Raw genomic sequence first — 25,702 nt, forward strand, 5'->3', positions numbered from 1 at the left:
AAGAGAGAGAGAGAGCACATAAGTGGGGGGTAACAGTGGGGCAGAGAGAGAATCCACCTGACTGAGGCTTGACCTCATGACCCTGAGATCATGAACTGAGCCTAAATCAAGAGTTGGACACTTAACCAACTGAGCCACCCAGGCGCCCTGAACTTTATATTTTTTCTAATTAAAAAAATTAACTGTCCTGTATTTCCTAAATAATTTATTATCTTCAGTGAGTGAGGACATTTCCTTTATTGCATAACTTTTAAGGTCTTTTTTTTTTTTTAAAGTCACTAATGGAAGTCCAAAGCTCTCTACATGTAGCGGCAGTATCGGTCAGAACAGTTTTCCAAATTTACTTAGATGTGACAACCACGTATGACCCTTGTTTGAAGAAATACAGATTCTGATTTAGTAAATCTATGAGGCTAAAGAGTCTTTTTTTTTTTTCTTAACAAATATCCCCATAGCAATTATAATAAAACAAATTTAAGAATCACCTCTAAAATGCTAAGTTCTGAAAGAGATGGCAGGGTAGTCTGACTTATTTTCTTTTCTTTTTTTTTTTTTTTTTAAGATTTTATTTATTTATTTGACAGACAGAGATCACAAGTAGGCAGAGAAGCAGGCAGAGAGAGAGGGAAGCAGGCTCCCTGCAGAGCAGAGAGCCCGATGCGGGGCTTGATCCCAGGACCCTGAGATCATGACCTGAGCCGAAGGCAGCGGCTTAACCCACTGAGCCACTCAGGCGCCCCCTGACTTATTTTCTTATAAAGCATGTACCTCTGCTTGAAAACTGTATCTTTTATCATCATAATGTTCTTAGTCTCACATATTTGGACAAGATTTGATGGGTAGATTAACTACACATCTTGGAAATACCATGCTGTGAATATTGTGTGGATATCCTCCAGCCGTTTGAGAAGGTCTGTACTTTAGAACAGATTGCTCAGGCATTTTGCTAGAGAGTAGAAGATTGTATGGAGGTAAATCAGCTGTGTATCTCTTTGTGTTAGTAATTTGATTTGGGAATGTTTGAGTAGGAAGTTGAGTTCCCTGAGGGATTGGGTGTGTAGATGCTTCCCTAAGACCCAGGAAAAAGTATGCTTCCCATTTCTGGATGATTTGTGAAGTGAATTAAAATTAAATGAATTGAAAAAAAATGTAAAAATAATATTAAATGAATTCAGTGTAATATTTAAAGTTCAGTATTTAATTTTGAATCAGTTGTTTATGATACCTTGGTATGTGTTACTTTTCCTTACTTTAGGAATGTTTTAACCAAAATATTAAGATTTTTTTGTACCTGTTAAAAGTATAAATATGGTGTGTTATATTTCATATTAGCTTTTAAGTGTTGTTTTTCACATTATCAAATACCGATTTAGTTCAACTTGCTAAGGATTAGCAGAAGTTAATGGATTGACAAGCATTTGAGTATTTTCCAGGTTGACTAGTGGCACTTAAAACCGCAGCTGTTTGTCCACAGTGAAAATTCTAGCATTGCCTCTATGTGTATCACCTTAAAAGCCAGACTTGCCCCTTCTGTGCCCTTCAATGCCCTTCAGCATTCCAGAATGAATTAAGTCAGTATAGGACAGGGAATGTATATCATAAAGGGGAATTATATTATAAATCATCCAGGATGCTTATTAATGAGTAAGAAGAGGAGTTTTATAGTAGTACAATGTTTGGCCAAGTTTTAAATAAATTTGATTTGTAGGCTCAATTTTAATTGAATACAATGGTCTTTGCATTGTTTAACCATTATTCTGGCTTCTTCTTTCCCCTCCTGTCCCTCTTAAAATATAAGGCGATGGAATTTGAGTTAATGGGCCTCAAATACAGGGGAAGTTGGCGAGCAGTACTTCCATAGCAGTGAAGTGACATTGTACCTTTCCTCCATTTTCTGCGGAAAGCTGTGGAGTTGGAAAGCAACAGAAGTTGGAAGCCCCCTTCTTTGGAATTTCTTGGTATAGAGAATTTTCTAATCTGCTTGAAGTTTTCATCAGCTTTGTGCTTTTTGAAACTGCCCTGGTGTGACTCGGCTGCTATTAATCAGGAAGGCTGGAAGAACTGATTTCACCCATACTTGTTTGCTCTAACTCTGATCATGAAGCAGATTCTTTAAAGTGAAGACTATTGAAAACTACCTTATTGTTTGAGCAGGGCAGCTAGAATGATTGATTTGAGAGTTTAGGCTTAAAGAGATTATAATTACTTACTGGAAACCTTAACTGTAGGTAGGAACGACAAATCTTTTATGTGGTGTTGGCCTAAAATGCAGTTACAGTTTAAATATACTAGTTTGTAGGATATTAGCTTTTCTTCCAGAAGTTAAGTTGTGGCTTTTAAGAGCATAAAATCATTCTCTGTGATGAAGATTTTAAAGAATGTTTATAGATGACTTTTTATTTTTTAAAATACCATTTGAGCAATGGTAAGGATTTTCTGAAGTACCAAGCAAGCATTTGGAGTTTAAACTAATTATTGACAGCTAGAAATGTTGCCTTTTATTTTCTGGAAACTCTGGCTTGTTACTAAATTGCTTTAGTACATTTTTATCTTGTTGATTACACCTACTCATGTTTGTTTGAGAAGGTAGGAAATTTTCTCTTAGTAAAAATAAATACTGGGGCGCCTGGGTGGCTTAGTTGTTAAGCATCTGCCTTTGGCTCAGGTCTTGATCCCAGGGTCCTTGGAGCTAGCCCCTCAACAGGCTCCCTGCTCAGCGGGAGCCTGCTTCTCCCTCTCCTACTCTCCCTGCTTGTGTTCCCTCTCTTGCTGTGTCTCTCTCTGTGAAATAAATAAAATCTTAAAAAAATAAATACTTAGAAAAATCCTGTACTTTTGCTTTTATGTGAGAGTAACATTTTCCAACTGAGGAGCTTTCGCCAGGTACTCAACATTTGCCTTCAAAGAGCTTAACATGATGGTTTTGTTTTTCCTGTATACATACTGAGATTACAAATACTTTAGGTAAATTTAAAGTTTGCCTAAAGCAGTCTTAAAAAGCACTTAAAAAGTGTATTCATGGATGCGTATTGTATTATTTTGAACTGGTAATTTCAACTGTTTCATTTCTTTTAAGAATTTAAACACAAATCTGTATACGGTTTTTATTTTTTTGGAGGGCAGTTTAATGTTTCATTCTCTTAAAATGAAATCATGTCTTAAAATGATATTTTTGTATACTATACTGATACTTAAGCCAATATTTCTAGGAGATTTGTAATGTAGCCAATATGAAAACTCTTACACAAAGCTAAGTTACAGACTCTGGTGGAAAGATACAAAAAAAAAGGAAAGGCTTGAGGTATTAAGTAGTGTAATTCAGGATGTTAATGGCTACTTTATATTTAAACTGTTGTTTCTATTGAACTTTTAGATAATAGAGTTTACTCATTTACTGTTTTCTGAGATAAACTTATTTAAATGGCATTTTTAAATGTTATATTAAAGATTAAAATAAGTAAGTATTAAATTTTAATAACAGTAAATTTAAAAATTTACAAATCGAGAATTTGGTATATTTAGGATTTGAGATATTAAATCTAAGCTTGATTTTTTTTACCTTAACATAAGACAGTTGCTCCCCCCCTACCCCGCAATGAATAGACTATTTTTTTTTTAACAGCTTCAGGTTTACAGAATAATAGAATGTTTATACATAAGGAATATCAAATACATGAAAGTAGCAAAAGTTAATAATCTAATTGTAATATTGGTTCTTCTATTGTTTTGCAAAGTGGGAAGTCTTGATTTGGAGCATGATTTAGGAAAATGTTGGTTTAAATTCTTTGCACAAGTAATTTCTCTATTCTAAATAATTTTTTTAATTGTTTATTCCTGGGCCTATGCAAGTTTTGCCCATCAGCTTTAAATTGCGAAAGACCAGTTGGGTCACAGTCTGGCAAAAAAAGTAACATAAAAAAGTTATTAGTGCCTATGCATGTTTTGTACTGACTGAATGAAATTCCTTCAAAATACTTCTCTGGTGTTATGGACGATATGTATCATGTTATGGCTGATAAGGGTATCTTCCCAGATTAACAACCATATTGAATGAACTTGTTCTCCAGATGCTGGCTCTGGATTTTTTTTTTTTTTTCCTCCTGAGCAGAGATCTGTAACCACTGAGTTATTCAGCAACATACTGACCAGCTACCATCATCTTCCTTATTCTTTCTACATCTCTTGATTTTTCTCTTTCTTTTTTACTGGTTCTTAATTAGTCCACTTCTTAAATGTCAGTGTTGCACAATGTTTCACCCTATCATATGCTGATAGTTCTTCAGTTGTTCATTCAGCTAGCAGTTCCTGGCCATTTGCTGTATTTGGTGCTGGGAATGCCAGTGATAAAGAGAAGGAGAAGGGAAAAGCCAGCACTTAAAGTAAGCAGGTGCAGTGGAAGGCATGCATTAAGAAGGGTTTTATGGGAATAGAGGAGGGGAAATTGCTTGTCATAAAATGCTTTTAAGATTAGCAGAACCTAGGTTGGGGGTGGGTGATGATTAGTTGTATCCTGGGAAAGCTGGATAGAAAGATGTGCAAGAAAGACATCAAGGCATTTTAGGCACAAAGAGCATCACAAAAAAGAATGGTATCTTTTGGAGTGTTGCAGACACTTGGTGTGGGAGAGAAGGAAATGTGTGTGGACGTAACAGGATATGAATCTGGCCATGCCAAGGACTTTATTTATTTATTTGTTTTTAAAATATTTATTTGACAGAGGGTGAGAACAGAAGAGAGAGAGAGCACAAGCAGGGGGAGTTTGGAGGCAGAAGGAGAGGGAGAAGCAGGCTCCCTGCAGAGCAGGGGAAGCCTGATAATGGGGCTCTATTCTAGGACTCCAGGATCATGACCTGAGCCAAAGACGGTGGCTTACCCAACAGAGCCACCCAGGCGCCCCATGCCAAGAATTTTAGATGATTTCTGATGTTACTTTAGTGATATAGATAACTTGGGCAGAGAGATGATAGGTTTTGCGGAAGAGGTGAAAATTGGGGGAAGGGAATGTGAAGATGTAAGCCAAGGAGACCATCGGCAGGCTTTTGCAAGAGTGTATTGATGGAGGGCCGAAATCACAGGAGGGACATTGTAGATGATTAGGATGCGTTTGAATTGTATGAAGGAGATAATCTATTGGGGACAGGGAGAATTTGAGGAAGAAATCCCTGCTTGAGTAGTTAGACCATTTTCTAAAATAAATGACCCCTTCTCTCGTGCCTCCCTGGCAGTCCTAACTTATACTCGCCTTTCCTTCTCTGCTCTCTACATGGGAACCCATCCTTTTGGTCTTGACATTTTTTCTCATTCTACTCTCCTGACTTTTTTCCACCTGTATGATAAATCCTAAATTTATATTTTTAGTTTATACTTCTACTGAACTTTAGAACCGTACATTCAGTTGCATTCTATGCATGGATATCCCATATCAGTGGTTTTCAGAGTTTATCTGAAGACTCTTAAGAGGCTGCCTGAAGCTGTCATGAGATCAACAAGGTCAGGCTATTTTTGTAATGATTGGAAGACTTTGTCTTATTCACTCTTTTTCTCATGAGTACGTAGTGGTTTCTAGAAGTTCCATAATGTGGATGTTAAAACAAATTGGATGCAGAGGCAGATGTGAAAATGTACTTTTCTGTTAAGCCAGATATTAAAGAAATTGAGAAGAATGTGAAACATTGTATACTTTTCACTGGTTTTTTGTTTTGGAAAGTAGTTATTTCAGAAAATATATAGTCATTCATGTAAGAGTTATTTTTTAACCAATTAATATAATTTTAATTTCCCTGTTTAGATATCTAATATGGTAAATATAATTGTAGCCCACATAAACAGAAGCTTTTTTGGTATTCTAACTTTTAAAAATGCCAAGGGGTCTTGAGACCAAAATGTTTGAGAATTGCTGTCCTGTAGTAACAACAAACCTAACACATTAAAAACTAAACTCACTACACTCATTCTGACGTGTTTCCCAAACTTAGTTTTTGTCTTCTGTTTCCTGTTTGGTAAATGGTACCACTGTCTACCCACATTCCAAACCAGTAACCTGAGGGTCATCCTTACTCCTCTTTTTTAATCTAGATGGCAGTAGTGGTCACTAACATTTATTGAGTGGTAGCCAGGTGCCAGGTCCCAGGTCCTGTTCTCAGTTCTTTACATCCATTATCTTGTTAAAACCTCACAACAACCCTACTTGGTAGAGGTATTAATACTTACCCCTGTTTTACAGATGAGGGAGCAGAGGTACCGGGTGGTTAAGTACCTGGGCCATGGTTATACATCTAGTAAGTTGCAGAGCCAGGGTTTGAATCTAGTCAGTCTTTTCAATCTGCACTTCTTTGTTCTGGAACAGTTGATGGAAGTTGATAGGATATGTTTCATGAGGATTTTATATGCACAATCCCTATAAAGTCATCTGGGCCACGTGGTTTTTGGAGAAGTAAATCTTGGAGGAGTTTTACAGTGTCTTCGTCATTATTATAGGATCTTCTCTTCTGAGCTGATTTTGGTAAATTATATTTTATAGAGCAGACGCTGGGCAACTATAGCTTGCAAATTTGGCCCATTGCCTATTTTTGTATATCAGGTTTTACTGGAACACAGCCACATCCATTCATCTATGTGTTGTCTGTGGCTGGTTTTTGTGCTACAACAGCTGAGTAGTTGCAAGAGAGACTGGATGGCCTGCAAAGCCTGAAATGTTGACTCTCTGGCCCTTTACAGGAAAGATTTGCCAAACCATGTTACAGAACATTGTTCCTTTTAACTGTTTTTTTTTTTGTTGTTTTATAAGTATAGATTATACATAGTATTTTCTTGTATTTCCAGAATCTCTACATTTGGAGTGAATGTCTTTTTTTATTTTTTTAAATTCCTGGAACGATTTATACTTTTTTTTTCCTCCCCATTCTATAGGATTACTAAAATTTTGTCAGACTTACTGGTAACAATGTTGGTGTTCTGTCTTATGCTGTGCTCTTCAACAATTTAAATAACTTTAGACTTAGATTACATGTTTCTTAAAAGTATGCTAAAAAGAACATATGGTAATATTGATCAAACTGTCTGATCCTGATGGAAGATTTAATCAGTTCCTCCATTTCTTCTGTGCTAATAATCTTTATTTTCTTGCCTTTTGTGGGGTCAGTGTTAAATCCTTCCCCCATCTTTTCAAATTATTTCTAGAGTTAAGCCTAAAGAAATAATTTAATTTAATTTTAAAAATTTTATTTATTTATTTGACAGAGACACCGTGAGAGAAGGAACACAAGCAGGGGGAGTAGGAGAGGGAGAAGCAGCCTTCCCTCTGAGCAGGGAGCCAGATGTGGGGCTCAGTCCCAGGACCCTGAGATCATGACCTGAGCTGAAGGCAAATGCTTAACAACTGAGCCACCCAGGCACCCCAGAAATATCTTAATTTTAGAAAATCATCTCATTTTTTTCCATTTTCGTTTTTTAAAAATTAAGTTAACTTGTTAATTTTTTTCTTAAAGTCATGCCTTGTAGTTACTAGTTCACTTCTAAGGTCATTGATTGCTACTTTTACTTTTACTTGGAGTTACTAGTTCACTTCTAAGGTCATTGATTGCTACTTCCTTCTTCTGCTTCCTTTAGTTCATTTTTAACTTGAGTAAGATGCTTTATATTCATTCATGTTTATTGAAAATAATTAAGGCTACAAATTTCCCCTGAGTGCTGGTTTAGCCATATTTTAAAATTTATTATGTGTAGTTTTCAGTAGCATTTTATTGATAACCCTGCAGTTCTGGTATTTCTTCTTCAGCTCTATATTTAAGGCAATTTTATTTGCTAGTTTTGTTGTTTCTTTCTTTCTTTTTTTTTTTTTTTTAAAGATTTTATTTATTTATTTGTCAGAGGGAGAGCAAGAACGCAAGTACAGGCAGGCAGAGGCAGAGGGAGAAGCAGGCTCCCTGCTGAGCAAGGAGCCGGATGTGGGACGCTGGGATCCCAGGACGCTGGGATCATGACCTGAGCCGAAGGCAGCTGCTTAACCTGCTGAGCCACCCAGGCGTCCCAGTTTTGTTGTTTCTAATGTGATTGCATGTAATTCAGAAATACCATCTGTATTACTTGTACTTTTTGCAATGTGATGTTTTCTTTAGTGCCGTAGGGGTGTGTGTGTGTGTGTGTGTACTTTCTATGACTGTTCCATGGGTATTTGTCAAAAAAGGTTGTTTGTTTCTTTCAGTTTTACTGTCTCCATTTGATTTGCATGTTTTGATACTAAAGTTCGGTACATAGGAGTCTTTGCTGTTTATATCTTTTTATTTGGTTTCTTTTATCAGCATGAGATATCTCATTCTTTATGATACTTTTCTGATTGACTTTTTTAAACCTGATTTTAATGTTGCTTTTATTTAAATTTTGTTAGCATTTTTCATCCTGCATCTGTCTTTGTACTTTCTGCTCTTCAACTTCCTGTATTATTTCAGGACTGATTTTGCAAAGTATTCGTTAAGTTTTTATTTTTTTAACAAACTAAAGGTCCTTTATTAATAAGTGAATTTAAGTCATTCACATTTATTTTGATTACAGATCATTGGGGGCTTATGCTTGGCATATTCTTTTGTATTTCATATTAACTGCAGTTCTGAAATAATTCTTTTATTGCCTTTTCTCTATCTGTTGAAAGGATCGGGTTTTCTTGTTTTCTCATTTTTTTCTCCCTCCTTCCAACGGTTTGGATATATACTGACATAATTAACCTAAATTTTAACTGTGTATATACAGTAGCCAAAATTACTCAGTAATTATATCTGTTATCCAGCAACCCCATCCTTACCTCCCTACTTACACACACTGTTAACTTCTCCTTTATTCTTCTAGTACATTTCACGTTAATAGCTGATATTTCATTTCAGGTTATATAGTTCAGTTTTACAATCAATAGTTACATTGTCTTAACGTTTTTACTGGTTTTGGTGAAATTTTCTGGCTCCAGAAATGAGCCCCTGTGTCAGCCTTATTGTCCCCAGGACACTTCATCCATAAGTACAGCAGCTCTCTGAATATGCGGTAGGGATGGGGCTGCTATGTCACAGACCTAAATCCTGCTTTGGGGGCGCCTGGGTGGCTCAGTGGGTTAAGCCACTGCCTTTGGCTCAGGGTCCTGGGATCGAGTCCCACATCGGGCTCTCAGCTCAGCAGGGAGCCTGCTTCCCTCTCTCTCTCTCTCTCTCTGCCTGCCTCTCTGCCTCCTTGTGATCTCTGTCAAATAAATAAATAAATAAACCTTTTAAAAAAATAAATCCTGCTTTGGAATTCCTGGTCACTTTTAATGGAGTGTTGAGGTTCTTGTACATTGTTCATGGAGGCCATTCACAGTGTTTGCCTGTAGGTTATCTTCTAGTTCCTTGATTGTATTAAAGAACATGTTCCTGTTGCATCTCTTTTAACAGTATCTTATTTGGGTTTTAAATTATTACAATCTTTTCTTTTCCTGTTAGTGATAAAGTGACAACCTGTATTTTAGCACTGGGTAGTAGTGTAAATGGTGTAAGGTCGCATTCAGTTGCCAGATACCACGTTGAGCCTGGTACTAAACATGTGAAGGCTGAGTTAGAGTTTTTGTGTTCTCTGTGATTTCATAATTACACATACTTTATCTTTTTTGTTTGTTTGTTTCGGAGGTACTTTAGAATAGTCTAGTGCCATATTTTCCTTGTGGCAAAGGAATATACATTATTGGTACTTTCTGGAAGCATTAAGTTGTCTGGGAGACGAAAGTTTCACACGTAGAGTAATTAGACCTAGAATGTACTTCGCTCAAATTCTTAACGTGAGGCTTTTCACTTGCCTTCAAGAGAAATGGAAAAGACTCCAAGCCATAGATAGAATGTTTGTGATTTTTCAGTGCGGGTCCTCCCGAATGACAGTTTGCTTGTATTACTTTAGAAAAATCAGTTACATTTGAGAAAGGTGAGATCATGTATTAAAAGATGTATTAGTGTTAATGAGGTAGGCTAAGTCCACCAGTGGCTCAGAGAAAGAAGGCAGTAGTGAGGCCAGACTGCTAAATGAAGGAGACTCTAAAGCTGCGGGGAGAGGGTAGAGGGAAGTGAAATGGGTTTGGGTGGCTACTGGAAACAATACTGATGACCTCTTTATTTCAGCATCGTGCACATTGTAGACATTGGACAAATACTGCCTTTATTTGGCCCATGGAATAACCTCTTTTTACTGGGTTTTTCCATTATGCTGGGTACTAGACCAAGATGACCTGTACCGTACAGACAAGGAGGAAGACGCCGAAATAACCCAGTTCTGGTGGCAGGCTATTCGAATTTCAGGCCTGGAGCTCTCAGTTCTTAAACAGCTTTTTCTCCCAAGTGTCCTCATTGGTCACATGGAGATGTTTCACTTTATGTTTCTGACAGTGGCATCTGTAAAGATGCATCACGCTCTCACAGAAACGTTCAGCTGTTACAGAAGGATAAGGTGGTATTGTGTCAATCATTAAAAAAATGCCTACTACTAGTGTTTAGTGCTCTATAAAGTGGTACCATATTTAACTTTAGGCTAGTCCTGCAAGGTATGGGTTTTATCCCTATCTTACAGAGGAGACCATAGGCTCAGTAAGCTATACACACCTTGCCCAAAGACACAAAGCTTAGTAAAGGCAGCACTGGGATTAATACCTGGGTCCATCTGGCACCAAAAGTTCATATACCATGCTGCCTCTCTGTAGTTTCAGAGATCGGGTGTATCTTCATCACTTTAAGGCATTTCCATCTGTTTTCTTATTGAATCTCTTCTAGAGTGTAGAAATCTACTGTTTGTAATTTTACATTGTTCGTACAGTGGACAAGTGGTATTTCTCAGATTTGCTTAAGACAGGGTATAAGTTACTTCTCCAATTTAATTAGTTCATAGTTGTCATTCTGTAATATTTGTATTTGCCTCCCCTTTCTTAGTTTGTCCTGTTTGGTCCAGACTTTACGTTTTAACAACAAAAAATGCTGTTAACTGGGCCTTTTTGTAAAGAAATGATCAGATTGTTTTTTACCCTTTCTATTTGTTCTTGTGTTCTTTCAAAGATGAAGAATAGGGACCAAACACATTAAAAATGAGGCAGATTAAGAATAGTTTCCAGGGAATTGAGGATTCTTTTAGGGTAACCAAAACTCGATTTGCCAGTTTTGCTCTTTGAGCTGTTGTGAGCTCCATAGTTGTGTAATCAATGCTTGCTCTCTGATCAGAATAATATGGGCCAGAGCTGATGAGTCGGAGCTGTCGTCGAGGTCAGAGGATGCCAGTGGCATCCGTGCCCTTCCTTGTTGGAGGGGTAGTCAGAGAAGTAAAACCGGACTCTCTCCTAAGAAAACCTGAGCCTGTGAATGAGGATATCCTCGCACGCTTGAACTTTCTGTTCCTTTAGGGTTGTTTTTTTTAGTGCCTTTTTACTTAGATGGCTTACTGTGGAGGTACACTTTACTGGCTAATCTTTTCCACCCCTTTTCTTTTGTTGGGATTAGTGCCAGAACAGATAAAGCCCAGTGTAAGCCAGCCTCAGCCTGCCAACTCTAATAACGGCACTTCCACAGCAACCAGCACTAATAATAATGCCAAGCGAGCCACAGCCAACAATCCGCAGCAGCAGCAGCAGCCACAGCCGCCACAGCCGCCACAGCAGCCGCCCCAGCAGCCCCCGCAGTCCCCGCAGCCGCCGCAGCAGCCGCCGCAGCCAGCACAGGCCTTGCCTCGGTATCCTCGAGAAGTACCGCCACGATTTCGCCACCAGGAACACAAACAGCTTCTAAAGAGGGGTCAGCATTTTCCTGTCATAGCAGCAAACCTGGGATCTGCTGTTAAAGTGTTAAGCAGCCAGTCAGAAAGCAGTGCTTTAACAAATCAACAGCCACAAAATAACGGAGAGGTGCAGAACAGCAAAAACCAGTCAGGTGAGAGAAGGCATTTCTTATGAGACTCCCACCGTCTTCATTAGCAGTGCAGCAAGTTGATGCATTCATGGCTTGGTGGGGATGTATTTGTGTCCGTCAGTATCTGCATTGCAAAAGAAGAGTTCCGTGCAGGGAGTTATGAGTGGGGAATCCTGACATGTTGCCTGTAAGCTGACTGCCCATCCTACTTTTTAATATGATTATTTTAATCACCCTCCCTCCATGTTCTACCCATTTTTATAAGCAGTTTATAGCTTAAATTGATAAGACTACAGCTAAAATTGAGCGCGTGCGCGCGCGCGCGCGCACACACACACACACACACACACACACACCCCGAGCCTTTGTGCTAAGCAGTTGCACATATTATTGAATCCTCAACAGTCCGGTGAGGCCCAGGTGATCTTATCCTCCCTCTTCAGTAGAGGAAACTGAGGCAGCAAGACTTTCAGTCACTTGATGATGGTGACTTAGTTTCCCTGCGCCCGAGAAAGACCACCGCATGTGGAAGTGGTATTCAGACAACTCGTGCATTCAGTGGCGGCCACAGAAGGGCCTTTCTGAGCCCTGTAATGACGGGGAGGCAGAAAATGTCAGTGATTAGTTTTCTCAAAGGCCACTTTGTTTCAATATGTTCTGATAGGCTCTGACAGCTTGTTTGTCCAGTCATTGCTCAAACTGTTTTGAAGCATTTACTACAGGCCAGATAGAGAATTGAGGAGAATTAAGGTTCCCGTGCATGAAAACGCTAACATATACTGGTTATGAACAAAGTCTCTAGAGTCCAATGGACCAGGTTTTTAAGTCCTAGCTCCACATACAGCAGTTTCTGTGACCTTGGGCACATTACGTAATTGCTCCATAGGTCTACATCTCATTTGAGCAGCCGATGCTAACCGTCCCAGCAAGAGTTACTCTCTAGCTCTGTGCTCTCTTATAGATATCAGGACTTTCCCTGTCCATTCTGTTAATGGTACTCCACAGCTCTTCAGTAGCAGCCCTGGCTTATAATCACATCCAGATCTGTCTGGCTGCAAAGCTGTGTTGTAGTGACAGCCTTGCTGTACTTCGGCAGCGTATCGGATGCTGTAGGTAAGGAGGAAGAGCCTACAAACGTGATTTTTCTAGCACAGGTGACTAGAGCAGCACATTAGTATTGGAAATGATACAGACTTAAATTATGACTGTGAGTTAATACTACTCCCCTCCCCCAGCCACGTGGGTTGGCCAAATCCCTTAACTTCCCTCGTCCCTCTCCTAAGCTGTAAAGTATGAATATTAGTGCCGAACCATATGGTTGCTTTGAGTATTAAATTAATGTGATGTTTTTAAGCACATAGCTTAGCCCCTGATATTTAGGTACTGAATGAATTCTCTTTCGTCAAACATTTATAGACCGGCCCGTCCTCTTCAGGAAAAAGAGTCTGGGTTAGACATATTACATGTAACACCAAGCAGTTAATTTGGCTTGAAGTTCATCTGAGAAATGAGGTTGGAGCAGTTACAATGAGTCATTGATATGTTTTTAAAAAATGTGATCAAAGCCTTAGGAGAGGTTACTTGCACAGTGAATGCTTGAGTACCTATTACAAACTAAACAGTGGTGGTATCATACCACCATTGGTCCATAAATAAAATGAACAGGGAAGCGGGCTTGTACATTTAGAAAATGATATGTTGAGTACCATTTTCAAAAATTGTGGAAGTGAAAGAAGAAAGCTGTTTTTGAAATGCAAACAATAGGAGTGTAAGAATGTTTCTCACAAATGGGTGTAGGTCCGAAATCCCGGAAGTATTATTGATGTGCATTCAGAGGAAGAGAAGGCCTGTGTGAGCATAGGAAGAAGTCTTCCACAAAGGCTGAGAAGGACAAATACCCTGCCTGTTCTGCAGAGGAGTTTACAAGGGGGCACTGCCTGCGTTCATGTGGAGGTGGGGATAGAAGCCAGGAGGGCGCAGCAGTCTCTGGCTGAGGTCTGGAATTGATGTGGCTAATGAAGGCAGAGCCCTCTGCAGGAAAACCACATTTGTGCTTTTGTCTTTTTTAAAAACATTTGTAAATCTTCACTTGCCAGCATATGTCACATATTTACATTAAAATACCTGTGTAGGTGCTATGAGGCATAGTAGCAGCTTGAGCCAATAAGAGACCATTAGGTGTTTTTGAACAAGGGAAGCCGCCTCAGACCATTTGGTCTGCCCTGACCTCTGAGGTTATTTACAACAGTAATAATCATAGTGATCCGGTAACTAACACTGTTGGGGTGCTCGCTGCAGCACACAGACTAACACATTCAGTCCTTGCCTTAATAGTAGAGATCAGTGAAGAGCAGTGTCATGTACATTGTAGAGAGCATGAGCGATAGTCCACAAACACCAGAGTTCTGTGTTGTGAATCACAGGTAGTTCCTAGCTGTGCCAACATAATTGTAACGTTTTATTTTTGTATTTGTGTTCCACTTTTTTGTTTCCTGAGCAAATACAAGTAGATTTGACATGTAGGTCAATACATGTAATACATACATACATAGATATTTACTTAAAATTTTCATGATGAAAGTGAGGGGGTGCAGTGCTGGATGCACCTCCTTGTCCTCACATAATTCGGTTCTTACTCATTCAGTCCAGTCAGGGAGCAGGGGTGGTCCCTAGATGAGAACTAGTACTTTATAAATCATAGGTCATAAGCTAAGCACCTTCCCAGGCTAGCATGTAAGTGACATAGAAGATGAAAAGGAGTGATGGGAACTGGGGTAAATATATTGTACCCCATCTGAATACCTTTATAAGCCATTAGAACCCTGCTCTGGTCAACCCAGACAACTCTGTGGGCTTAGCTGCCAGTTTGTGGCTCTACCTCAGATACTTAGTGATGCTTTTGATCAACATCAAGAATTCTCTTGGTCAGTTGATTTCTTAGAGCCTTAGGGTGTTGGGCTCTGTTACTGCCCAAATAACTCTTGAAGCTGAGGGGCTTACAGGGCTTCATGTAGTAGAGGATCTGGGGGACAGGGCACTCATACACCTAACAGGGCTGGCAGCAGTATTATTCTTATAGTCCAGAGTGTTCCAATCCACATTTTATCATCCAACTGACATGTACCCTAAAGCTAAAAGAATAGAGAGAAGCAAATACCCATATACCCCGCAACCAGATCCAATAGTTAATGTTTTCCCATCTTGACTTCACACTCACACTTCCCAGTCCTTCGTTCACCTTCCTCCTTGACTGGACATGTACACCTTCCCCATCATATGCACATTATATATGCCCACATATGCACATTCATTAGAATTCATTTTTACTACTTCCACAGGAAATTCCCTAAGAATAAGGAAAGTCTCCTATACAACCACGATACCATGATCCACCCTTAAGCAAAAGGGCAGACACATTCAGTAAATCCTGTAATAGATAGATTGTGTTCACATTTCCATTGGTTGTCCCAAGAATATCATTGTTTATAGTATGATACCATTTATATAAAATATAAAGCTTCTGTATTGCTTAGGGATAAGTTCAGATTTTGATTGGTTACCACTCAGTGACCCACTGGGGAAGGAAGGAGATGTGATCAGAGGAGTTTTCTCTATTAGTGTATTTCTTAAGGGGAGGAATATGTGGGTATTGTCTGTCTTACTCTTTATAGCCTTTACTGCATTTGAATTTTGCTTTGCTTTTTTTTTTTGAAAGAGCCTCAAGGACATTTGAGCTCTAATGGTGAATGACCAAGAAATGGGGCTGTTTTAATGGGGAGGAAAAAGTTAAAGTTCTCAGAGACATTTAAAGATGAAAATATTGTCCATTCACCTATGCTCTTTACTGTCTTTTCAGTGTTGTATCCATCCTTCCTGTCCTGGATCTTACTGTGTCTATAAGCATAGTTAACATTTGTATCATCTTAAAAAAAACAAACAAACCTCCAGTCTCTTGAAGACATTATAGAATTTCTCTCCTCTTCCTCCTTACAGAATAGTTTATGTTTTGCAGTCTCTAATACATGACTTCAGCCCTCTGTCATCTTGCTCCTGCTCACTTGACAAAACTAGATCTTACTAAGGTCATTGGTCTTGTGAATGTCAAATCCAGGCTTGTGATTTTCAGTTGTAGCTTTGGTAAAAAACCAGCCTTTTCCGTTTTCATGTTAGTAGACACCTACTTTTTTTTCTTACTGGATCACTTCTTCTTCCTTAAAGGTCTTTCATTCTTGTTCTTTTCTTTGAGTTGTTTTCACATTTTATTCCCTCCCATGACTTTGCTTCATCTCTCTCCCCAGGTTTAGGTTCATGCCTTCTGGATATCTTCAGCTGATGTCAGGCCCCTCAAACTCCACACATCCAAAATTGAGCTCCTCCTCTTACCACATACCGGTGTCATTTCCTGAGCTCTCTTGCTCAGAAGGTTGGCACACCTAGTCACCACCCATCTAGAAATCTTAAAATCATGTTTGAGTGGCTGGCCATCTCCATATCTCATAGGCCTCCGGTTTCTCATGATCTGCTGATTTCAACTCCACAATGTCTCTCAGCTCTCCTCGCTTGTGTGCACAGCCATCACCACACACCCAGTGAGGGCCCTCACCATCTGGTCTAGAGCAGCAGCCCCTAGATTGTCTTTTATGGCTGTCTCCCCACCAACCTCACTTCATCTGTTATGATCCATGCATTGCATTTGGTTGGTAATATTGCTTTTGTCGTATTTAATCTAGAACAGAGGATGGCTTGCAGCCCATTTCAGTCCAGTTTTATTGGAAGACTGCCACGCCCCCTCTTTTACATGTTGTCTTCAGCCGCTTTCAGGCGACAATGGCAGCGGTTGCCACAGAGACCATCTGGCTGGCAAAGCTGAAAATATTCACTAATTGGGCCTTTACAGAAAAAGTTGGCCAGCCCTGGACTTAGAGGCCAGAATCACTGAAAGAAACATTTTGACCTTTGTCACTGAGTGCTATTTGAAATTGTGCACATCAGGTTCTCTCATGTTCCCAAGTGATACTATGTCATACTTCCCAGAAATACTCCAAAACCAGAGTACATATACTTCTGAAGACTTCGCCCTTCTGGTGAGAATGAAAAGTTGTTAAGGCAGAAGGCTCATGTTTATTTTGTTTGTTACCTGCTATATATTTAATAAAAATAAATGAATCTTCCTGGACCTAAATTCTTCCTGAGCAGATTATACTGTTTCTTTACAAATCACTTGAATGATTGCCAGTCTTTGCTCTTTACCCACATATCCCCTTTGATCTTTGTGAATAGGCACTATGAAATGCACTATTCTTTCTGAGGTGTGGTGCTACAGCTGCCCCCAGTTCTCCTTAAATAATTTTGTGTGAGAGTGGAGCTGACGGATTTCCAGTGTTCTTTGGTAAGGCACAGTCTTCCAGCTCTTCATTTGCCTACATCAGTGCAGTGTGTAAAAATTTGTATTTTGTACCATGCTCAGTAAAACCCAACTGCCCCCTTTCCTCCCACCAGCCTAGGGCTTCTCAGTCTTACTGTTCCCTGGAAAAACTTAACAGGATTGTTAATTATGTTCCTCTATGTTTATCCTTTGGATCACTTGTGATGATGGGTTTTGGCTTCCTGTCTGTAAGGGAAACACCGAAATTTTTACCTCTCCCAATTCTGAAAGAATCTCTCTCTCTGAAGCATTTTAGTTGCGATCGCTGAGGAGTCGTCTTCTTTTCACAGCTTTAGTTAGACTGGGGTCTCCCCCGACCTCTGTGTGAGCTACACATTTTTCATAACCAAAAGATTCTTGGTAGACATAGTTCTGGGTATAGCCTTTTAATTTTTGTGTTTTTGAAAGTATCGAGTAATTTTTAGATTAAAAATAGAATTTTAGCTAATAAATGCTGACGGTGTCTCTCATTTTCCCAAAATATGTAGGAATCTTTAGCAAAAGACAACCGTTCCCGTTCCCTCCAAACCAGGTCATGACCAGATTCTGAAAGAAATTTTTACTAACTTTAAAGGTGATAGAGTTTGGTTTGCAGAACGGATGCTGCTCTTTGCTGGGTTTTTTTTCTTGCTTGCTTCTGACGTATTCTGACATAAAATCACTTCGCAATTTGGGTAAGTAGTCAAATCTTTGTCATCTCTTTTGTGGTGTATCTCCTTTCATGCATAAAAAATTCTCAATCACTGCTAACTTCATAGTTTCATCTTTTAACACATTAATTAGATTTTTGATAAACTGTCTGATTTTAAGAAATCTTTTTAAAATATCAAATATTCCTTTTCTCCTACTGATGTAAAATACTAAAATTTGACATACACCTGGGTCTGTGCCTGCCTTCCTGTTGCGGTTGCGCTGAAGCTTAGCTGCTGGGGCAGTGCGGCCCTGGTTAGCTGTCGCCTGACGCTCCAGCACCTCACCCCCACCCCCAATCCCACTACTGAGATTTTCTCTTGTTCTTTCATGTTTTATGTGAATTTTTAAATCACTTTAACCAAGTTACAGAGTCTTGTTAGCAGTTTCTTATAATTGAATTAAACTTTAAGAAAGAATATTATTCTATCTTCCTATTCAGGTTTCTGTACTTAATCAACTTAATTAAGTTTCTGTACTTAATCAAGTTGTCTTCTGTGGCCTGCAATAAAACTTAATCATAGACGACTTCAAGTATTTCTGTTAGCTTTACTCCAAGTTGCTTTCTAGTTTTTGTGGCTGTTAGAGTTAGGATCTTTTCTCAGTTATATTTTCTCATCGACTACTTCTGGTATACAGGAAAACTATTGCATTTTACATGTGAATCATTTTGTTTCTTTGCCACTATCCTTACCTTTTTTCTGGGTCCTCTTTCATCAGCCAGTACTTCTAGCACAAGCCTGAGTACTAGTGTAGAGGGCAAGTACACCGCTTTTTCCCTGTTGGTATGAGAATGCTTCTGTTGTTTCACTGTTAAATTCTGGGTCTTTCCTTTTGTGTGCAGTCTAGGTCGTTTTGTCTGACATTCCCAATCACACTTTCTTACTCCTGCTGGGTGGATGTGGCGAGAAACACTGGTATGTGTGAAAAAACAAAAAGTGGCAACAGGTACTTTTGCTCACATCTTTGAGGTGATGATGATGGTGATGGTGGCTTGATTGTTAGATCTGGAGAAATGTGGATGGATTTGGGACTTGGTGGTGTATACAGTAAGTGAGCATATGACCATATACAGTAAGTGAGCAAGAATAAATCTTAGGTTTTAGGAAACTTACTGAGATGAAGAAAACCATAAAGAAACAGGATTCCCCCCCCCCCCCCCAATTTGAGAAGAGGCATCTGTGGGGGAATTATCCAGGAGTTAGCATTCAACCGGTTTGAGATCCATAAGTAGAGATTTAAAGTAAGCAGGCTGTGTGATTTCTACATTTGTTCTTCATGAGGTAGACGTGGTAGAGTGAAAAATGTGATTTGGAGACAGGACTGAAGAAATCATGAGAGTCATCAATATATATTAATTAGTGAAGGTAACAGCCCTCATTTATTAAGTACCTAATTAGAATCAGATATTCAAAGCATTTTTAATTATTAACCACTTAGTTTTCCAGCAATTGTTGAGACAGGTGCTCTTACTATTATCACTTTACAGATGTGGAAACTAAGGAACAAAAAGATTGAAGATCTTGTCTGTGATCACAAGGAAACAGTAGAGCAGCCTTTAAATGTAAGCAGTCAGGCTGCAGAGTTTTGCTCTTAATCACTATAGCATAAACTGCCCCTTGTGGAGCCCTTCTTTGAAGCTCGCACTGAATTAAATACTTCACGTAGGACAGTACAGTTAACAGCTGAGTAAAGAGGTACTGTTGGTAGCCCTGTTCCGCAGAGCTTGAGTCATGGTGTCTGTGAGAGTTCCAGCCTTCGCAGCCACCTTGCTTGATTACCCATTGCTGAATTCTGCCTTCCTCCTGTGATTTGCTGTAACTTAACCTCTGGGCCTTGATTTCCCCATCTACAAAGTGAAGGGTGTATCTGCGCTCTAGGGTTGTTCCAAGGAGTCAGTGACAGAAATGCTCAGAAAACATGTGATCCGTGATCTGTGCTGAATGGTGTTGCTGGTGGTGCAGGTGCTGGCGTATTGGTTTGTTTTTACCCTGTGAGACAGACTGTTAGGTATCCTGTGTTTCTTGAGAAAAACCTTCTCACACGGGCACTGAAAGATGACAGACTTCATTTGGCAGCCTGAAACAGTGATTCCCAAACAGGGAGTGGAGATCAGAGTCTCTTATGGAACTTTAAGATTCATGTATTTGGTGAATTATGTATACACTTTTGGTCTCTCTCTAGTCCTTTTTTCTGCTCTTCTTTCTAGCTCATAGTGTTTTGCTGCTTGACAGTTGTGCTTTGAGAGAAAATGTTGCTAGATGAACCTGATTTTCCATATTAGCAGTATACCGGTAGTGAGTTCTATTTGTTTTCTGGGCCTTTAATCCCTGGTGGTTGGTTCCTTAGGTCTGGGATGTGACTTGAGCATATGTGTTATTTAAAATCACTATGTGGGATTCTGAGTACTGCTCTAGTCAGGAACTACAATATAAGCAACTCCCTAAAGACAGTTTAAATGCAGACATCTTATGCAGGTTAATATCTCTGAAGAACTTTTGAACCAGATCCTTAAACCGAATGAGAGAAATGAATCTGGGGAAGTGTTAGAAGCATGAGAACTGCCTGCCCCCTACCTGCAGGAAAACTACTAGATGATAATATATAGCAGTGAGCCCAAGATTATAGGATTCTCTGACTGTCATTAATGGTGTTTAGTGTCAGGACTTGATTTTTTAATCATCATAATTCTGTGATCTTTAAAACATGGCTATGAAGGTAAATTAAGAATTTTTAGGAAGGAGAATGCAGCTAAAAAAATTTGTACTTGTGTTGCAGTATTTCATGTTGAATAAAAACACTAATGAAAAGGAAATAAAATGGAAGAGGCTTTGTAGTTTTTATAAAAACTTGTTCTAATACTCAAAACAGTTGGCATGAAAAAGCTCCTCTAAGAATGGCAAGACAGGAAGGGATTTCTGATATATTTCTAATCCATGTAGTCACATTCGACCTGTTCACTTATCCTCACGCACGGCCTTCCCAGCCCCTTCTATTCCCATGTCAGGCCGCTAGGCTTGGGTTGCTTCGTTATCCTAATACGGTACTACCACCTAGTTCTTGCTCATACCAAAATTCTTTCACTTGCTGATAAATAGCAGTTTGTTCATTCAGCAGGTATCTGTTGAGAGGGGCTCTTACGTTCCAGGGACTGCCCTAGGCTCCTAGGATAGCAGCAGTGAACAAAAGAGCAAAATACCCTGCCCGTGTGGAATTACTGATTGGAAAAGAAAAGTTGGTAGCTGGGATATAAGTAGTGCCCTTGTAACCATACGGCCAAGTTAATGTCGAGGGACCACATACATTCATAACATATTTATCATCTTTTCAAATACTGCATAAACTTTTGTACTTCTCCTTTATTCTAGATATAAACCACAATACTTCAGGATCCCATTATGAAAATTCGCAGCGGGGACCTGGGTCTTCTCCGAGTGACTCTAGCACAAATTGTAAGAATGCTGTTGTAAACGACTCCCTTGAAAAAGAAGCATGGCCCTCAGTCCCTGGCAGTGATCCAGACTTGGCTTCAGAATGTATGGATGCTGATTCTGCCTCCAGTTCTGAATCAGAGAGAAACATCACTATCATGGCTTCAGGGAGCTCCGGCGGTGAAAAAGATGGCCTTCGGAATAGCACTGGACTTGGTTCCCAAAACAAGTTTGTGGTTGGTAGCAGCAGCAATAATGTGGGCCATGGAAGTAGTACTGGGCCATGGGGTTTTTCCCATGGAGCCATAATAAGCACATGTCAGGTCTCTGTGGATGCTCCTGAAAGCAAATCAGAAAGTAGCAACAATAGAATGAATGCTTGGGGCACTGTAAGTTCTTCATCAAATGGAGGGTTAAATCCAAGCACTTTGAATTCAGCTAGCAACCATGGTGCCTGGCCAGTATTAGACAACAGCGGACTTGCCCTCAAAGGGCCTGTAGGGAGCAGTAGTTCTGGCATCAATATTCAGTGCAGTACCATAGGCCAGATGCCTAACAATCAGAGTATTAACTCTAAAGTGGGTGGTTCTTCCACCCATGGTACTTGGGGAAGCCTTCAGGAAACTTGTGAATCTGAAGTAAGTGGTACACAGCAGGTTTCATTCAGTGGTCAACCTCAGAATATTACCACTGAGATGACTGGACCAAATAACACTACTAACTTTATGACCTCTAGTTTACCAAACTCCGGTTCAGTACAGAATAATGAACTGCCTAGTAATACAGGGGCCTGGCGTGTGAGCACAATGAATCATCCTCAGATACAGGCTCCGTCGGTTATGAATGGCACTTCCCTTTCTCACCTTAGCAATGGAGAGCCAAAAAGCGGAGGCTCTTACGGTACTACGTGGGGTGCCTATGGTTCTAATTACTCTGGAGACAAATGTTCCAGCCCTAACGGCCAAGCTAATGGTGACACTGTGAATGCAACTCTAATGCAGCCTGGCATAAATGGGCCTATGGGCACTAACTTTCAAGTGAACACAAATAAAGGAGGAGGCGTGTGGGAGTCTGGGGCAGCGAATTCCCAGAGTGCGTCGTGGGGAAGTGGAAATGGCGCAAATTCTGGAGGAAGTCGACGAGGATGGGGAACTCCCGCACAAAACACTGGCACTAATATACCCAGCGTGGAGTGGAGCAAACCGCCTAGCAATCAGCATTCCAATGACAGTGCAAATGGCCACGGTAAGAAGTTTACAAACGGATGGAAATCTACTGAGGAAGAGGATCAGGGTTCTGCCACATCTCAGACAAATGAGCAGAACAGTGTGTGGGCCAAAACAGGAGGTACAGTGGAGAGTGAAGGTAGTACAGAAAGCACTGGACGCCTCGAGGAGAAAGCAACTGGGGAAAGTCAGAGTAGAGATAGGAGAAAAATTGATCAGCACACATTACTCCAAAGCATCGTAAACAGAACTGACTTGGATCCACGTGTCCTCTCCAACTCTGGTTGGGGACAGACTCCTATTAAGCAGAATACTGCCTGGGATACAGAAACATCACCTAGAGGGGAAAGAAAGACTGACAATGGGACAGAGGCCTGGGGAAGCTCTGCAACACAGACTTTTAACTCAGGGGCATGTATAGAGAAGACTAGCCCTACTAGTAATGATACCTCATCTGTATCGGGGTGGGGAGATCCCAAACCTGCTCTGAGGTGGGGAGATTCCAAAGGCTCAAGCTGCCAGGGGGGATGGGAAGATGACTCTGCTGCTACAGGAACGGCCAAGAGCCATCCGTGGGGGAACAGCAAAGAAGGGAAGTCCGCATGCAATGATTCGCAAAAGAGCAAACAGGGATGGGGTGATGGACAAAAATCAAACCAAGGGTGGTCCGTTTCTGCTGGTGAAAACTGGGGGGAAACTTCAAGGAGTAACCATTGGGGTGAGGCTAATAAGAAATCTAGCTCAGGAGGTAGTGACAGTGACAGGTCCGTTTCTGGTTGGAACGAACTTGGTAAAACTAGTTCCTTTACTTGGGGAAATAACATAAATCCAAATAATTCATCAGGATGGGATGAATCTTCTAACCCTAATCCTTCCCAGGGATGGGGAGATCCTCCAAAGTCTAATCAGTCTCTAGGTTGGGGAGATTCGTCAAAGCCAGTCAGTTCTCCAGACTGGAACAAGCAACAAGACATTGTCGGGTCTTGGGGAATCCCCCCAGCTACAGGCAAACCTCCTGGTACCGGCTGGCTGGGAGGACCTATACCAGCCCCAACAAAAGAAGAAGAGCCCACAGGCTGGGAGGAACCATCCCCCGAATCCATACGTCGCAAAATGGAGATTGACGACGGAACTTCAGCTTGGGGAGATCCGAGCAAATACAACTACAAAAATGTGAACATGTGGAATAAAAACGTCCCAAATGGCAGCAGCCGCTCAGACCAGCAAGCACAGGTACACCAGCTGCTGCCGTCTGCAAGTGCCATCTCAAACAAAGAGGCAGGCAGTGGCTCCGGTAAGTTTCCGTGTGATGGAGTCTGACCGTGTTAGAAGATAGTTCACACTATTGTAAGCCTCATTTCAACGTACTGTGGCTACATTGGATTTGTTGAACAGAGTATTTGAATATGCACACCAAGAGCTTTCCCCCTCTAATCCAGGAGAAACTTCTAGGGAAGAAAATAGTAGACCGAGCATTTAACAACAGGGTTCCGAGCTCTGCCTGCGGTCCCTGTTGGTTGTGAGTCTCCCTTCTCTGCTAGGAAGGCTTCAGAAGGTGGAGTCTGGAAAGTGCTATCCAGTGGGAGGGCCCTCCACTTCCTAGTTCTTCTGAGTCAAGCCATTACTTTTTGGTTTTGTTATTTGATTACAAATAACAAAATAAATAAGCATCCAGATAGAATACTCTCTAAATACCAGGTGCTATGTTTGGCCTTGGAAGGGATTTATTGAAGTAGGCATGAAATCCACGTCTAACTGTTAGTTAGCGTGTATGTTTGTGTACTTAAAACTTTTGGTAATACCTTTCTGGCCTATTCCCACATATTCCCACTCTCATAACCAGAAGCTAATTCCTATCTATAGATTATCTTGACAATGGCATTTTCATTAAGTGTCATTGGAATGCATTGTTTGTTAATGATGTTTTATTGAGTAATAGTCCCTTTTCAGAGGTAGTGATAGGAGTGTTTTCATGAGCAAACCTTTCAGCATCCAGTCCCCCCCCCCGCCCCGCAGGTATAGTTTATCGTATTAATTTAGATTTAATTCTTAGAAGAAACTGGTATGTGTCTAAGGGAAATCCTGTTTTGGTTCTGTTGAACAATGTTTATGGCTTTGCTTTGCACAACCTGATACCTCAGAATTTTTAAGGAGGATTGTCTAACACCTATAAAAATAAGATGCCTAGGTATGTCAGTCAGTCTTGTAGATATTTATTTATTTATTTATTTATGCCTCAGAACAGTGATGTTGAAAGGCTGCATGCACTTACCCAGCTTGATTACCTGCTTGGATTCAGTAGGTTTGGCTCAGAATGACTTGACTTTTCCAGAAATTAAATTTATCTTCAAAGGAGGAGGCTTGCTATTATTAAGGTCATTCTAAACAATCTGGTCTATACCCAGAGGGCAATTATGAAAGAAGAGATGGGAAAAAAAATTCACACCGTGTAGTTAAATTATGATAATGGGAAATGATTTGTCATCTTTGCATAAAACAGATCCCCCCCCCCTTTTTTTTTTGCCCATCACAGCATCATTATTTGATCTGTGAATGTGAAGGTCTTCATCTTTTGTTCCCTAAGTATTCCTTACTGCCCCTTATTCCACCGCACCACCCTACCATGTGCTGATGACTTCTTTTCCCATACTTTCTAAAGGCTGGGGTGAGCCCTGGGGGGAGCCTTCTACTCCAGCCACAACTGTGGATAATGGTACTTCAGCATGGGGTAAACCCATAGACAGTGGTCCCAGCTGGGGGGAGCCCATTGCTGCGGCATCCAGCACATCCACGTGGGGCTCCAGCTCTGTTGGTCCTCAAGCATTAAGCAAATCTGGTAAGTTCTTGATAATTCTCGGTAGCTATTTTGTCGCAGTGGTGGTCTCTTATTGTCTGTAATTAAATAATCAGATAATTTTTATATCATTGATAAATGTACCTGTGTCTCATTATACTAGATGATTCACTGTTTGCCTCTTTGAATTTATAACTTGGTTTGCTCTTTTCAGCTTTCTGAATTTCCTTATCTTTCCTTAG

General features: G+C 40.3%; 1 protein-coding gene across 9 annotated transcripts in view; it reads left to right on the forward strand.

Annotated features, from left to right (window-relative positions):
• The window catches only part of TNRC6A (trinucleotide repeat containing adaptor 6A), a 104,955-nt gene that overhangs the window by 46,050 nt on the left and 33,203 nt on the right, over nt 1-25,702 (forward strand). For 8 of the 9 annotated variants that reach the window (XR_009407010.1, XM_059415148.1, XM_059415151.1 and 5 more), the window contains 3 exons: nt 11,490-11,915; nt 21,378-23,960; nt 25,326-25,502. Coding sequence is in view for 8 of the 9 variants with exons in the window: in XM_059415148.1 (XP_059271131.1) it covers nt 11,490-11,915; nt 21,378-23,960; nt 25,326-25,502 (3,186 nt within the window). In the remaining variant the exon portion in view is untranslated. The remainder of the gene's footprint in view (nt 1-11,489; nt 11,916-21,377; nt 23,961-25,325; nt 25,503-25,702) is intronic. The other variant, XM_059415156.1, reaches the window with a different exon arrangement.

Source organism: Mustela nigripes, chromosome 11, assembly GCF_022355385.1.
Source record: "Mustela nigripes isolate SB6536 chromosome 11, MUSNIG.SB6536, whole genome shotgun sequence".
NCBI classification, from domain to species: Eukaryota; Metazoa; Chordata; class Mammalia; order Carnivora; family Mustelidae; genus Mustela; species Mustela nigripes.